This window comes from Colletotrichum graminicola (assembly GCF_000149035.1).
Source record: "Colletotrichum graminicola M1.001 genomic scaffold supercont1.54, whole genome shotgun sequence".
NCBI lineage: Eukaryota > Fungi > Ascomycota > Sordariomycetes > Glomerellales > Glomerellaceae > Colletotrichum > Colletotrichum graminicola.
Genome location: NW_007361058.1, coordinates 228122 through 245135, shown reverse-complemented (window position 1 = coordinate 245135; position 17014 = coordinate 228122). Strand labels below are relative to the sequence as shown.

At 41.2% G+C, this 17014-nt stretch overlaps 4 protein-coding genes across 4 annotated transcripts; 2 read left to right on the top strand and 2 right to left on the bottom strand.

The window, feature by feature from the left end:
* Positions 1-1918: 1918 nt before the first annotated feature.
* Positions 1919-4435, top strand: GLRG_09972 (OPT family small oligopeptide transporter; the record flags this gene model as incomplete). The annotated part of the gene is made up of 3 exons (XM_008100657.1): positions 1919-2191; positions 2255-4172; positions 4227-4435. The coding sequence occupies 3 exons, from the start codon at positions 1919-1921 to the stop codon at positions 4433-4435; spliced, it is 2400 nt and encodes a 799-aa protein (XP_008098848.1).
* Positions 4436-11647: 7212 nt separating this feature from the next.
* GLRG_09971 (glycosyl hydrolase family 61) lies at positions 11648-12500 on the top strand (the record flags this gene model as incomplete). The annotated part of the gene is made up of 3 exons (XM_008100656.1): positions 11648-11951; positions 12005-12272; positions 12332-12500. The coding sequence occupies 3 exons, from the start codon at positions 11648-11650 to the stop codon at positions 12498-12500; spliced, it is 741 nt and encodes a 246-aa protein (XP_008098847.1).
* Positions 12501-12802: 302 nt separating this feature from the next.
* GLRG_09970 (dioxygenase) lies at positions 12803-13913 on the bottom strand (the record flags this gene model as incomplete). The annotated part of the gene is made up of 5 exons (XM_008100655.1): positions 12803-12985; positions 13045-13125; positions 13178-13290; positions 13343-13581; positions 13642-13913. 5 exons carry the CDS (start codon positions 13911-13913, stop codon positions 12803-12805), a joined length of 888 nt encoding a protein of 295 aa, XP_008098846.1.
* Positions 13914-14716: 803 nt separating this feature from the next.
* GLRG_09969 (CoA-transferase family III) lies at positions 14717-16599 on the bottom strand (the record flags this gene model as incomplete). Its single annotated transcript, XM_008100654.1, has 4 exons — positions 14717-15262; positions 15314-15808; positions 15875-16173; positions 16245-16599. 4 exons carry the CDS (start codon positions 16597-16599, stop codon positions 14717-14719), a joined length of 1695 nt encoding a protein of 564 aa, XP_008098845.1.
* Between the last annotated feature and the right edge of the window lie 415 nt (positions 16600-17014).

Sequence of the window (17014 nt, the reverse complement as noted above, 5' to 3'; positions counted from 1 at the left end):
CCTTATTTCCAACATGGAATACCTAGCATAGGTATACGAAGACCTCGGGGGCAAGGAGATCGTCGCTCAACTTATCGTCTTGCTTCGGCCACCGGAATGGGACTTTAGGACGGTGAGACCCTATTCGTAAGTGCCCCCCGGATAGATGCCGAGGTTACTGAGTCATTGAACGCTTGCGCCAGGCGCGGATAGAGTGAGTGTATGATTCCACGTCGCGTCAAGCACCTCGGTATACCAAAAACAAAAATCGAGCCATCATCGTAGATAGCCCAGGGACCTTTTGACAGGAGACGGGGGCGCATGCACCCAATAGGAAAGCCAGAGTCGAGTCGGTGTTGGACGAACCAACCCAACAGGTATCCAGCCTATACTCTAAAGTGCACGCAATGACGGAGGGCATAGGGACATTTGTCTCTAGCGGAAGAGGCGAGCTACCTGCTGGAGGTGGATTGCAGGAACTTTTTGAACCGGCCGTGCTCTTCCTGTCACCAACTTGATTCTGATTGGCTTCTCGACGGTGGACATGATGCCGGATGGCGCCGTTTGCCGCCTTTGCCGGGTTGCCTTCCTGAACAGTCAACGGCTGAAAGCTTCCTTGGACGAATCCGAATGGCCGGCTCTGTTCTCCCAACTGGCTCGCGTGCCTCGCGTGCCCTCGGCAGGGATTAATCTCGGACGATTAACTACGAAAGGCCTCGGCCATCCAGGCTAGACAGGGGCTATTCTCGGACCCGCAAGGTCCCTTTGCAATCATTAGAACCCACAGTCAGGATGCCGCTGCATGACCCATTGTCAAGAGTGTGGCGGCGTGGGCTGCTAGGTAGTTAAGCTTCCTGGTCAAGAGCTTCGCTTCTGGTGTTAGCGATCAGTTCCCCCTGGGGACAATTGGCGGCACCCACGTTTCCCCGACCTTGGCCACCCGTCTTGGGCGTTGCTTGTCTGTTCCTTGGCCGCCGCCATCCCGTTGCCTACTGTATGGTGCCGTGCGGCTTGCCGTTCTTGTCCTTGGCGCCGAGAGCTCTTGGCGATCGATTCAGGAGGCGGCTACTTCTAGCGGAACACCGCCTCTTCAACCTCTCGACTTCTTCCCTCAGCCGAGGCTGGACAGCTCGTGATGATAACGGCGGCTGGATGGCGAGATGGGTCAGTTGCCGTGGCCGTCGCCTCTTCAACGAGTGGGCGGGTCCCTCCTTGTCGATACGGCATACCCGAGTCTCCAGGCACTTTTGATGGTTCAGTCATATGCTCTAGTCAGCGTCCTATCAGCCGGTGGAGCAGACACTGCCTACCCCCCGGAACTCGGAATCCATCTTTCGAGCTCGCTCGCCATGGGTACCTAGATATCCTATCAAAAGATCCGATCACCCCCTCTTTTGTGGACAGCCAGAGCCAATCCGTCCCACCTTTCCAAGATAGATGGTGGCGAGGAGAACCCCGGTTGCTTGCAACGTGCCATGGGTGCATACCCATTAACTAATCAGGGAGGGATGCCGTTAGGTTACACTAATGCGCTCTTTCGAGCCAACAGAGAACCACACAACATATCCGAGCAAACAAGCTTCCAGGTTGTACTGGTTGTACATCGTCTTGCTATCGACATAGGTATGGACAGTGGCCGCTCATCTCTTATCGCCCGAGGTCTCTGCCAGGATTAGGCCTGCTTTGTGCCGCGTGAACGACTGCATCGGGCAGGTCAGTATCTCGACCCCACTGGTTGCCGAAATGGCCTCCCGACCGTGGCAAGACTCATGGGCAGCGCGCTGCGCATCTAAATACCCCAAGATGCTCTCCTCGTTTGTGGTTCTCAGCTCTCAGTTCTTCAGTTGTCCTGGCCAACATCTTCTTTGAGTCTCTTTCATCCGAGAACTCGAGGAGAAAGCAACCAACCCGAACCCACCTCGGCAAAAAAAAGGACGCAATGGCCTTCAGCAAGTGGAGAGGCAAGGTGTCGGAGCGGCCCATCGTGGTCGACGCCGTCGCGACCGGCACCGACGCCCAGGGCAGCACCGAGTCCGTCAACCCCGAGGCTGAGCTCAAGAAGTTCAAGAAGCTCCACAAGTGGGATCCTTTCTTGGACATCGATACGCTCGACACCGCAGACAGTGCCCTCGCCTCTGGCGACTACGAGAAGGAGGCTGCCGTCGAGGCCGCTCTCCACGAGGACTCCCCCTACCCTGAGGTCAGGGCTTCGGTATGTTGTGCCCTTCGCAACCTGGGATATCGGTCGTGTGGCAATGCCTAACATGATACTCAGGTGCAACCGTTTGATGACGAAGATATGCCCGTCAACACTATCCGTGCCTGGACACTCGGTGCCCTCATGTGCACAATCGTCGCCGCCTGCAACATCCTCCTCGGTCTTCGCCGCTCGCCCATCATGATTACTTCCACCGTCGTCCAATTGATCTCCTACCCTGTGGGTTGCGCCTGGGCCAAGTCCATCCCCGATATCAAGTTCAACTTGTTCGGACATGAGATGAGCACCAACCCTGGGCCTTTCAACGTCAAGGAGCACACCCTCATCACCATGATGACCGCTGCCGGTTCCGCCGCCAGTTACGCCATCGACATCCTCCTCGCCCAGGAGCTCTTCTACAACCAGTACTTCGGCTGGGGTTTCCAGATCCTGCTCATCGTTTCGACCCAGGCCATGGGTCTCGGCATGGCGGGTATGCTCCGCCGTTACCTCGTCTGGCCCGCCGCCATGGTCTGGCCTGCGACCCTGATCACCACCACTGTCATGCACTCACTTCACGACCACTCGTCTTCGGACCCAGCCCTTACCAACGGCTGGAGGATCGGCCGCTACAAGTTTTTCCTCATTGTGGCTGGCGCTACCTTCGTCTACGAGTGGATCCCCGAGGTTTTTGCCCAGTTCCTCCAGATCTTCACCTTTGTCTGCTGGATCGCCCCCAACAACGTCGTCGTCAACCAGGTCTTTGGTGGCCAAACTGGACTCGGTCTCCTTCCTATCTCCTTTGACTGGAGCACCATTTCCGGTTACCTGCTTTCCCCCCTTCAGACTCCTGCGTTCGCCATCGCCAATGTCGGTGCCGGAATCCTCATCATGTTGATCGGCTGTGTTGGTCTTAGCTGGGGCGGACCCGAGTTCTACCGTTACCTGCCCATCAGTGCGAACCAGAACTTTGACCACTTCGCTCAAAAGTACAACGTCAGCCGTATCCTGACTCCCGAATTCACCTTCAATGAGACTGCCTACCAGGAGTACTCCCCTCTCATCCTGGGCCCCGCCTTCTCGTTGAGCTACGGTATGGGCTTTGCTGGTCTGATCAGCACACTGGTCCATGTTGGTCTCTTTTACGGACGGGATATCATTGACCGCACTCGCTCGGCTACCGCCGAGGAAGCCGACATCCACCTGAAGCTTATGCGCAAGTACAAGGAGGCCCCTGAGTGGTGGTTCTCGATCATGTTTGTCATCAGCTTCGCCTTCGGCATGATTGCTTGCCAAGTCTGGGAAACCCATCTGACCTGGTGGGCGTTCATCATCTGCATCTTCATCGGCGCCTTCTTCGTCCTGCCTGTTGGTATCATCCAGGCCGTCACCAACCAGCAAACTGGTCTGAACGTTGTCACCGAGATGATTGTTGGTTACATGACCCCTGGCCGCCCCGTCGCCATGATGCTGTTCAAGTCTTGGGGCTACATGCTCTGCTACAACGGCCTGCAGTACGTGTCTGACATGAAGGTTGGCCACTACATGAAGATTCCTCCCCGCACCATGTACGCCGCCCAGACCTTTGCTGTCATCTGGCTGTCCTTGGTACAAATCGCCACCTACAACTTCCTCCGTGGCAACATTGAGGGCGTTTGCACTCCCACCCAGGCCCAGGGTCTTACTTGCCCCAATGCCCGTACTTTCTACAACGCCAGTGTCATCTGGGGTGTCATTGGCCCCCGCAGGATGTTCGGCGCCGGCGCAATCTACTCTTGGGTCAACTACTTCTGGCTCATTGGTGCTGCCTTGCCCGTCATTCAGTTCTTCCTCGCCCGCCGCTACCCTCGCAGCATGCTCCGTTACGTCTTCTTCCCTGCCATCTTTGGTGCTGCCGGTATGATCCCTCCTGCGACCATCTGGTGGTTGGGACAGTGGGTTATTGTCGGTCTCATCTTCAACTGGTGGATCCGTGGCCGCTTCTTGGGCTGGTGGAGTAAGTCTATATTCCTTCTTGAAAGAAATGTTCGTGTTACTGACAAGGTACCAGCTCGCTACAACTACGTCCTTTCCGGTGCTCTCGACATTGGTACTGCCCTCTGCGTTGTCGTCTCAGGCCTCGCGTTGGGTCTGTCCAACACCGACTTCCCCGACTGGTGGGGTAACAGTGTGCCCTTCAACAACTTGGATGCTAACGGCGCTGCCGTCTCCAAGGTCCTTCCCGACGATGGATCTTTCCTCGGACCTACCAGCTGGTAGATTTTTAGTTTTATGTAGCATGTTGGCTGCACGTTTGGATGAATAATACATAATTGACGGTAATGTTGGCAGAGCCTTTTGGCGCTTGCTGTGAATAAGACCTGCACGATAATATGACAATTACAAGATATCTCTTATTTTTATCATACGAATTCTTCCTTGCAGTTGTGAATGTGATTCTTCACCACTATTGTCTTGCTTAAATCAGACCGTATTTAGCGGCTATCTTGACTGTTTTGCGAATCCTGCAAACGCCATGACAAACATCGCTCTGTGCGTCCCAAACAAACCGGATGCGGTGAGTTGTGGAGCGGGAAAAACGTACAGGGAGCAAGCACTGCAGACATTTGTCATGTGCCGAAAGCAAATGCATGAGGCGTATTTCGGCCGCACTAACAGCAAGATGGCGGAGTGTCCGGCGAGGTTGAGACTAGTAAAGTGACTGCTGAATTCCCACTCCCTTGGCGGCAGTGAAAACTGATTCAACTACTTCAAGGTATTGATTTGATCTTCTCATTGCCAAGCTCCAAGAAGGCCCCGCGGTTCCAGAAACTGCAATCCTTTCCGCCGTCAATGGTCGCATCCCTACTCGCCCCCGTAAACCCCAGAGGCCCAACATCACATGAACCAACTAGGGAGGGCTGCGGCGTGGTTTGCTCCATCAACTTATTGCCCAATATTGTGCATTTTGAGTTCTTAGGACAAAGGAGATCTCAAGGCACCTAAATACAGACACTGTTAGTTAAATCACGTAAGAGGGATATCCTGTAGATCACGTAACAAATTATAATATAGAATATAGTTACTTATTATATTAGTTAGTTATAAAGTAAATCTAGACTTTTAGGTAGTATACTAGTAGTAAGGTAGATACTACTAAGGGAGGCAGTATGTTATATAAATATTATATAACTACCTCCCCTAAAGTATACCTACTATATACTAACACTAGTAACTTTTCTTTTATAGTAAAAGTTACTAGTGCCCTAGCTATCTAGATTACCTTTAAAAGGCCTAAAAACGTAATAAAAATTAAAACTCTAAAAGTATTATACTTCTTATAGTTATATACTATATATTTTTATATCTTTTATTTTTTTTTATAAATAGTATAAGCTTATACTAACTTATTTAAAGGCGTTTCTTTTTAGCTATAGCTATTAGAGATATATATTTTATATTAGTTAAATTTAATTACTACTATTATAGTTTAGTTAGTTATATAACTTATAATTTATTTTTTACTATATATATATTATAATTTATTATACTTATATAACCTAACTTTTTATATATATCTTATCTTTATTATTTATAACTAGGCCCTTAAGTGCTTAATTTAAGGATACCTTTATAAATCTATTAGCTAGATTATTAGATTTAGTAATTTATTAGACTTTATAAAGCTTATATTACTTATAAGACTATCTTAGTAATATAATATTAATTATAAGACGCTTCTTTTTTATAGTTCTTAGCTTAACTAGGTATTTATAAAGTAAATATAAGTCTATATATATAATAGTTAGGATTAATAAGATATTAAGCTTCTTTATAATTATTATAATAGTTATAAATAGGGTATAAGCTATATTAACGCCTATAACTATCTTATATACTTTAGATATAAGGACGCTTTAAGTAACTTATTTAGACTTTATAAATAAGAAATAAAAAGCGTTACTATAAAAAGAAAACTTAGCTTAGTTATTATTAACTTTTTTATTTATAAAAAGGATAATAAATCCTAACTATAAAGTTATATTATAAATATTAGTAAATAATCTATTTATAAATATAAATAGCTTAGCTAATATAAGATCTAAAGGGATAAATTATAGACTATAGTTAAGTAAGCTTATTTACTATTATAGTTAATAGTTAAGGTTTTTAATTACCTTATTATTTAGCTTCTTATATTAGGCTATAATAAAAAGATTATAGTACGCTTTAGACTAGTAAATAGAAGTAATATATACTTCTTATACCTATTACTAAATAAAATCTTAGTAGGCTATAAGTAACTTTATATTAATTAATTATAGCTTTACTTTTTACTTTTTCTAGTAAAATATAATAAAAGTGTTTATAGTAAATATATATATAATAATCTTATTATTAAAAGTAAGTAGTTAGTTAATAGTAAGAAATAACTTATCTTTTATAGTAAATTTTATTTTAGTTAGTTCTTTATTCTCTTAGTTAGAAAATAAAAGGTCTATTAAGCTAATAGTATTATCTATTTATATATTAATAAGTATAAAGTATAGATTTTTACTAGATAATAAAAAAAGTAAAGGTTATATATAGTAAAAACTATCTAGAGATTTTTTTTATAGTAATAGTTATAAGTAGCTTACTAGTATATACCTACCTTAGTAATTCTATATAAAGGCTTAATAACCTTTATAATAGTATTATTAAGGTACTTATAATAGATTTAGGCTAGAAGTTTAGTATAAATAGTATAGTTAAGGTAGGAAGTAAATTAGATATAGGCCTATATAATATTATATAGCTATATAACTTTACTATTAATAAGAAAAAAAAAGCTAGTATAAAGATAAGCTACTAGCTAGCCTACTAAATAGTAGGTAACTAAGTAAAAATAGCCTTTTTACTATTATTAGTATAGCCTTAAATAACTAGTTATAATTTCTTATAAGGCTTCTTATTAGTGCTTTTTACCTTATTTATAATTTATAATTTAAGAATTTACTTATAAGGTTAAAGTTAGTTAATTATAGTAAATTTAAAGACACCTTATATAATAAGGCTATTAATCTTAGTAGTTACTAATTACTTAAATAGCTTACTAGGCACTATAATAACGTCTTTTTTATATAGTTAGATTATAAAGGTTTAATAGGCTTCTTTCTTTACTAAGAGGAAGGTAGTATAAAGTACGTTAGTCTCTTATAGTAAAGTGTATCTTATAGGGATTTTTCTAGCTTATTAAGGTTATATAATAATAAGATTATTAGTATGTAGCTACTACCCTAAGTTAGTTATAATAATAATAGTATTTTTAGTAGGTTTATTACTATAACTACTATTATTATTTAAGATAAATTAAGGATATTACTTAGCTAAGCCTCCTTCTTTATTACTTACTGCTTAGTATAGCTTAACTAATATAAATTAAAAAACGTAAAGGCTATTAATATTAATAGTAAAGTCTTTACCTTAAGTAGTAAGTAATTTATATAGGCTAGACTAACCTCTTTTTTTATACTAGACGTAGATATTACTACCTAGGGGCAGATCCTTTATTATAGAGGTATTTAGACTGTTATAAGTAGTAAGAGCCTTATTAATTTACTATACTATATTATATTTATAAAGATTCTTAGTTATTTTTTAGATAGTAGTTATATATTAAATTATCTTAAGTAAAGGGGTAAAGTTAGTAGTTATATAAAGGTAGGCGCTAAATACTAGTAAGGTAGGTATAAGGCTATTTAGGCTAGTAGTATTATTAATTACTTTAGTTATACTCTAAAGTGTAGATTTATAGTTAATAAATAGACACTTTTTATAAATTATTTTATATATCTATTAAAGTATAGTATAGTATCTTTTAACCTTTCTAATACTATAATAGGCTTTAATAGGTATAATCTTAACCTTAACGCCTATTATATAGGCTTTATATAAAAATTTAGTTAAAATAAAGTTCTATCTTATATTAGTAATAATCTAATCTAGAGGCCCTTAGTAAATATTAATTTAGTAGTAATAAAGTGCCTTTTATATAGTTTTTACTAAAATATTATAAAAGAAGTAGGCTATATTAAAGGTAGTAGTAGTATTAATAACATAAAGTATAAGGTTACTATTAAGGTATATAATATTAATAATAACTTTATAATTAAATAAATAGTTATTATATAAAGTAAATTAAAATTAAGAAAAAGCCTTCTTATAAATCTAGTAATAATAATAGTACTTTATTAAGTATTTAATTACTTTTATTTTAACCTTATAGCTAGCCTTATAAAGAATCTTATATAGCTAGTAAATTAATAAATAGCTAAACTATTAATAAAGGTAGTATAGCTTAATATTAGTTAGGTAATAACTTATAAGGCTTTACTTAAGCAGGCTAAGTAGTATCTATAAGTAGCCTTATTTTTATATAACTAGTACTATAAGTTTACCTTATTAAAGAGTATTTATAAGGTTATTAAATTAAATTAATAGCTAATCTATATTAGCTAAGTAAAGTAAAAAAGGTATATTAGTAGGTATTATATAAAAAGTAATATACCTAAAGGGAGTCTTTACTATAATAGTGCCTTATAAAGTAATAGTATTACTATTACTAAATCTAATCTTTACTTTACTTATAGCTATAGTGTTAATAGTTATAAATAGTTAAATTTACTATAGTGTAATAGCTTATAAGTAGCCTATAGTTAAATAACTTATTACGCTTATATCTAGTAAAATACCTTAAAAAGTAGCTAATAAGTAATAATCTAGTAGAAAGGTACTAGGTAGCTTAGTAAAGGTACTATTAGGGTTAATTTTTATTAATTAGTAATAAATAGCTTAGTTAGTAAGGCTAGTAGTAAGTGCCTTACTATTTACTTTAGTGCTTCTAAAGAATATAGTTAAGGTATAAAATACACTATTATCTTATTTTTTATTATTACTAATAATAAAGTAGGCCCCTTAGAGATACTACTAAAGATTCTTATTATTATTACTATCTTTATCTTTTTTTTCTTATAGATAGGTGCCTTTATAGCTAGTAAGAAAGGTGTTATATATAGTTAGTAAAGTATTTTTAATATAATAGTTACTTTTAAATTACTAATACACTTTATATTTTTTATTAGTAGTATACTTTATTAACTAGTAGCTAGGCTTATAGTAAATATAGCACTTTTTAGTATTATAGCTACTATTATTATTATTATTATTATAAAAATTACTACTACTATAGTTATTACTAAACTATTAATAACAGCCTTAGCCTTAGTAAGTATAGTCTACTTAATATTAATTATTAGGTAATAAAGGTAAGGATTTAGTAAGGTACTAGCTATAGTAAAGGCGCCTTATAGTAGTACTAATAAATAACTATAATTAGCTATATACTCCTTTTAATATTATAGCTAAAGTGTATAAGTAAAGGTTACACTTAGGAACCCTAGAGTAGGTATTTAGTAACTAACTTCTTAACACCTTATTATTTTAGTATAATAAGGGGAAAGCCTATTAGATAAGGGCTAGCTTTAAGATAAGCTTCTTAAGGGCTTAGATCTTAGTTATTATAGGATTATTATATATAACTTAAGGAAGTGTTATTTCTTACTATTTAAATAGGTAAGTCTGTATTTATTCTTATATCTTAAAGTAGTTATAAATTTAGTTAACTATCTTATTAAAATTATAAATACTATTACTATAAATATAATTAATATAAAACTAAGATACCTTACCTTTTAGTATAATTAAGAAGGTAAGGCTAAGCTAGTACTACTTAATCCTAACCTTATTATAATTATCCTAAAAAATACTTAACTTTAGATTAAGAACATTATATAGCTTACTACTATACTTTATTTTATTAGTTAGTAGCTTTATAAGGTTAGTTAGCTAATATAAGTAAGGTTATAAAGAAAAAATAAAAATAAAGTTAGGCTTATATAGTAGCTAACGTTATTATAATTTATTATAGCCCTATAACTAAAATCTCTATATAGTGCTTTAAAGTAGTAGGTTAGTAGTAGGCTTATAGTTACTTAATAAGTTAAATAGTATATCCTACTAAGGATTTATTCTATTTATTATAATAAGCTAACTACCTAATTACTTACTATACTAGCTATAATAAGATTAATAAGTAAGGTAATAAGTAAGGTAAGGGGTTCTTAGATTATATAATAAGGTGTTAATAAAAGAAGTACTTATATTACCTCTAAGTACTAGGTTTAAATTAGTAAGTACTTAGTTAATCCTATTTTATTATAAAAGTAAAAATAGGCTATCTTACTCCTATTTTAGCTAGTAATAATCTACTACTAGTAAATAAGTTAAGGTAAATAAAGTTAGTTACTTTTATAAAGTAATATTAGCTACTATTTATAATAATATTAAAAAAAGCAGTAAATAAGGCCTAATTAATTATTAATCTCTCCTTAAGTAAGATATATTAACTAGTAATATTATTAATAAATTTAGGATTCTTTATTTATAAGTTAAAGATAAGCTGCTTATAGTAAGTAAAAGTAATATCCTCTCTAGTCTATATATAGAAATTAGCGTTAAGAAGGTTTACTAATTTAAGTGTAATCCTTTTTTTTACTAAATTAATAAAAACTCTATTATTAATAAGGTAGTTATAAAATATTAATAGTACCTTAGTGCCTATAGCGTTAAAGGTAGTAATAGTCTAGTCTATAAAATCTAACTAAAAGGCAGTAAGAAGGTAGCAGCTATAGAGGTTAGTGTCTAACTATATAGTAATTATATATATTATATATAATCTAACCTTATAGAGGTCTAACTTATTAAGATTAAAGTTAATATAGTTACCTTATATTAATAGATTAATATAGTAGATAAAGGTAAGTAGAAGAAGGAGAGGTTATAGGAGATATAATAATAAGGATAGTAAGTATATATATAAATATAAGTTATAGGTATTTATTACTAGTTAACTTAATAGCCTTACTATTACTAGTAGTAGCTTTTTACTTTTTTTTTTCTACTTATTATTAATATAGATTTAGTTAAGATAAAGTAAGGAATTAAAAAAAGTTATAATAATAATAATAGTTAAATTTATAAAGAATTATTTACTAATAGGCTAGTTAATCCTCTTTACTCCTAGTAAAATAAACCTTACTAATTTATTTAATAGTAGTAATCTTATAATTTAATTATACACTAATTAGTATTAGTTAAATTATATAAGAGGGATATCCTATAGATTATATAATAAATTATAATACAGAATATAGTTACTTATTATATTAGTTAGTTATAAAGTAAATCCAGACTTTTAGGTAGTATACTAGTAGTAAGGTAGATACTGCCAAGAGAGGCGGTGTGTCACATAAATATCACGTGACCACCTCCCCTAAAGCATACCTACCGTATACCAACAGACACAAATACCCAGGAATCAATACAAGCAATCATGGTGTCTAACACTCATCGACCACGCCGTTCACCTTCTGCTCATTCTTTTCCCGCAAGATGAAGTTTCTCGCCCAAGTCGCTCCCTTTATCATCTGTGCCAATGCGCACTCCATCCTTCAGCGGCTAGCCGTCAATGGAGCCGACCAAGGCTGGCTGAAGGGCATCCGCGCGCCCATAAGCACCGATCCCATAGAGGACGTCAACGATGCAGACTTTGCGTGCAATAAGAACATCGGACACGAAGATGAATACGTGGTCGCGGTGCCAGCCGGTGCCGGAGTTGGTGCTTGGTGGGCTCGTGGTATCAACCGGCCTTTATATGCGGACAACGTCGATCAACCAATTGCTGCGAGCCACAAGGGTATGGCGATCCCCTCGCGTGCCGGTGGGCTCATATTGATAAGCTCTCGCCAGGCCCCATCATGGTGTACCTCGCCAAGGTCAACGACGCTGTTTCTGCCAACCAAAACCCCAAGGGCGCCCTGGACTGGTTCAAAATCTCGCAAAAGGGCCTGAACTATGGCGTCTGGGCTGTTGATGAGCTGATTGCGGACGGGGGGTGGTACAACTTTACTATGCCACCTTGCGTGCCGCCCGGCCAGTATCTCATGAGAGTGGAGATCCTCGCCCTACACAGCGCTTATGCCCCTGGCGGAGCTCGGTTTTATATGGAATGTGTACAGTGAGACGAATAATCTCCAACCACGTTCTCTGTAGATGTCATTCTAACAAAATATGTAGGATTCGAGTTCAAGGGGACGGTAAGAGAAAGCCTTCGTCACTGGTCAAGTTCCCGGGTGCCTACAGTGCGACAGACCCCAGCATACTTGTCGATATCTACGATGACAACGGCCAGCCTACCAATCGGGGGAAACCATACAAGATACCCGGCCCTGAGATGTTTTCTTGAAATTTGTGAGACGACAATTAAACCGCTTCACTTAGTCTACAAGACATAGGGTCGGCATTGAAAATGTTGCTGATGTCGCCCGAGTACTTATAGCTCCGTAAGACGCTTGCTATCGTCGTTTTCAGATTCATGCTCAGCAGCTGACTAAGACCAAATGAATGAACAGCATTGCTCCCAAGTTTCCTTCCAATCAATCATCACAAACGGTTTCCTTCTTCATTAAGAACCCAAATCATTCTTCTATCATCTCATTCCGCTTGTTAATGCCACAATGTCTTTGACAAATGTCCAATCCATGCCATTTACTTCTCAGAAACCAACTGAAGGTTATACTCAAGCTCTTTTGCGGCTTTGGGGTCGCCCTTCCTCTCAGTGAATTTCACCGTCAACCCATCTTTCACAGCAAAGACCGAGTCGTTCTCCAAGTAGTCTGAGTCTTCGTCAAAAATCTGTGTTGTAACCGACTTGAATCCTTCTGATTGAACCTGTAAACGTTGTTAGGATAAGCATAGAATGAAGCTAAGAGTCCCGAAAATCAACGTACGATGAGGTGAATGTGGGCTGGTCTGTAATGATTACGGTGAAGTAGGTCCAGAAGCTTTCCAGCTGGGCCGTCTCCCGGAACCTCGAGACGTTGTCAGTAGGTGCACATCGCTACATGGGAAAAGGAACAGTACTGGGTACGGAGTGGGCCGAAGGCAGTAGAACGCGTAACGGCCCTCCTCATCCGTAATGAACTTTCCGCGCAAGTTGTGTTCCGGTTGATCCGCATCTTGCTGCTCGTACAGTCCTAATCCCAGTCAGCTCATGAATTCAATAAATAAGGCCGTGCATAGACTTGCCGTTTGTGGATGCTTGCCAAACATCAACAGACGCGTTAGCGAGAGGCTTTCCCGTGTTGGAGCAGGTCACTTGACCATACATGAACGCAAGCTCTCCGTCATCGGGGCATTTGAGAACAATGGTGCTGCCATTGGCACGGACAGGCGCGTCTGCACGCCAGAAAGGGCCCAAAATGGCTGTCGCCGTCCCAGGCACGCCGTTCTTCGTGGCCACCCGATTGGTAATATCATCAACGAGTCTCAGGATTCCGGTTAGCCATTACCCGATACGGGGCGCCCGACATGGTCTGACTACTCACGATTCCAGGCCGATGACATCACAGAGAAGCTGGCCTTCGTTTCGTCGGTCGTTACTCATTTGACCGGCCCAGTTGATCATGTTGACACCAGTCATCCATTCGTCGGTAGTGAGGTCGACTTCACGAGCAAAGTCGTGGATATGCTGGATGAAAGAGGACAGAACTTGACGGAGTCTCGGGTTTGTGTCCTCCCCCATAGACGCGATAACTTGCTTTGTGAAGTCCTGCCCAAGGCCCTGGGCCTGGCCATCCTCCTTCTGCATCGTGCCCATGCTGTCAAGTTCGTTTTGCGTCCGTCCAGATAGCCTTAGGTCGGGGTCCGTCTGAGAATGAGGTTAGATAGCTTTGTTGTGGAGTCGATATTATGTTCGAGGTAAGATATCTTCACTCAACTATAACAGTCATCAAGCAGTACAACTGAAAGTACTTATTCCAATTGTGTTCAGCGGGCGCATTACTTCCTCGTTGGTTCTTTGTCATTACACGTGTCCAGCGGCTATTGCCGGCCCTTGCAGTGCCGGAAGCATCCTCGGGTCCGGGAGGGGGTTGCCAGCCTGATTAGAGTTTCTCATTTCGGATACAGGGGAGGTGATCCGATGCAGGGCAGAGCAATCTGCCGATGCCACAGACGTGCACACTTTGACACGCACGCACACAGCATCCCAGCCTGCGCCAGACCGCCAAAACATCATGGCTCGCTCTATGGGAACCCCGCACTTTGGAAGCCTTGTTTTTCGTCGTCATGCGCAAAGTGTCAGTTTGGCAACTGGCTGAAATTTGTGATCACATAGGACCCAACTGTTGTGGGTGACTCTGAGGACACAGGTGTCAAAATTACAAAAGTGGAGGCTCTCACCCCTATTTTGGAGCGAATTCGGATCATGTTGAATACTTTTGTACTTCAATAGCAGTCGTGGTATCCAGGGATCTCCCTTCTCAGCAGCGCGTGAGACCAAAGTTGGGATGAAAAAGCCCACGCCTGCTGCGCCGATTGTGGTTAACTAAGCTTTGTATTCCGTGATATAAAGAGAAAGTGATGTATAATCTATTTTGGAATTCTTTTCTAGGCCATTTATCAAGCTTTGGAACCCCCGTTTGAGTAAGAGATACGGCGATCCTCTTCTGGCCCGAAATCCCAGCTCGCTTCGTCTGTGCCATTGGGCCTACTAGCCCGTTTGAACCCAATATCAACACCTTTTATATCTACTACGGGCCCGACGACCTCCACCTCGGCCCTGTATCCCTTCGAATACCATTTCTCCCGAATACCTGGTGAGCTGAATAACGCCGGTGCGTAACGCTTCATAGCTTTCAGGGTCGTTCCCGAGATCTGGTCGACGCTGTGGCTGTGCCTCAGAGAAAGGAAGTCATCGCCTGCTAGCTTCCGAAGTTCATCCTTGACATCCTCTGGGTATTGCCCGGCCTTGATGAGGAATAGGTCATATTGCAGGAGGGATGCTTTTCCGTGCCAAGATCCGCCCTGGGTCGCTCTGTTATAGAGGCCAGTCAGGGCAGCGATGGCGCCCATGCATCCCGTCCCATAGTCAGAAATTGGGAATGGGGGCACAACTGGCTCATCAAGACCCATGAAACGACCTTGCTCCCATGCTACTCCACTAACCTATCCCCAAATTAGTCGCCATTCAAACTAAAACAAATAATCCATGCTTACACAATCGGCGATTTGCTGCCATCCGGGGCGATGCGACCACTCTCCCTGATAGCCAAAGCAATTCTCGTTGACGTAAACAAAGCCTTTGCCGCGTTCTTTGGCCAGATTTGTCAGCGCTGTTGCACCATAGCCAAGCTTCTCTAGCGCTCCAGGTCTATAACCGTCAAGAACGACATCAGCTTCAGCCAAAAGCTCCTCAAACTGTCGTCTTCCTTCCTCAGTCTTAAGGTCGAGATCCGCAGCGTGCTTGCCCATGTTACCGTCGACCTGAAAGAAGGGGACATCGCTGAGGTTCGGGCTCGTGATCTTCAAAACATCGGCGCCGTACTCGGCCAGGATACGTCCTATCACCGGCCCGGCGATGATGCGACATAGTTCAAGCACCTTGACTCCAGACAGAATTCTGCGATCTGATGTGACCGGGAGAGGTGCTGGTGGTGTCGAGTCCTCCAGAGCATCCACACTCCACGGCGGCAGTTTGAGATTCGTCGAGCCCTATAAATTATCAACAACTCAGCAACGGCTAATTCCATTAATAAGTGAATACGAGTTGTGACTTACATGATGCGTCTTGATGAAATTATCATGCTTGAGAACAGGGACTCCCGCCTGGCGATTATCTGCATTCATACGCTCCAGCTCATCGACTGTGAAGTTCTTGACATGAGACTGTATTGTCTCTACTATTGCCTCGTGGGATTTCAAATCTGGCCGGAAAGACTCAAGTCCAATCATGCGGAGCGTGACGGATGCTTCCAGAGACCCATGAATGTGATAGTATTCACCTGGTCTTTTCGTTTCATACAAGTTGGCAGACATGCGACGATAAGGATCCGATTGGGCCTGAAGCAGATCCGTATCTGTATAATGTTTAGTTGATTCATCTTATGATTATTCCAGTTGGAGATCCAATCCAGAATGTTGAGCTCACCCTTCAAAAACTGCTTCACCTCGTGATCCAACTTGCCATAACCACCAACGGTTGCTAAATAAGCTTGAAACAAGAACGCGGTACTCTTCTCCAAATTTACGGAAATTTTGTTATTCCTGATGCTCTCATCCTTTGTAGTCGCAAGTGCGGCGGCTACACCACCTTCGATGGCCTTTAAAGCTGAGGCCAATTCCGTCTCCTTGAACGGGATCGGGAAGTAAGGCAAGTCGCGAGATGCTGAGAATTGCGCATCCCTTGCGATTCGCTCGGCCTCGGCTGGGATCTGCACATGACTGAGAACGAGCTCCAAGATACCCTTCGTCTCGGTGATAGATGAGTAGCCTCCGTTCGACATTGTGGTAGAGATATGATATTGGTGGCGAGAGGTGACATTCGAGATGGTGGACATGCACGAAGACGGGTACAATTAAGAAGTAAACAATACACCCGCAAATTTCTAGCAGTCGGAGAACATCCCCTGCACTTCTGCCATCCAAACTGCGATCAATAACATCTCCGAAAAGGAGGACCATTTCTTCCATTTTTCAGCTTCAAGCGCCGTGCTACCCTGCTTGTCACAATAATGGGTGTCGAAACGTCGGACCCGCAACGGGAATCGGGCGGGAGTACCTGTGCCCAATGGCAGCGGATGGGGGGTTCCGTTCAAAAACCAGGTTTCCTATCGTTTCGGAAACGGGGTCCCTGGACACTACTGCGAACTAAGTTGGGGCTTTTGGCGGTGCGGATGAGGGGGTCAAGCTCAGACGCTT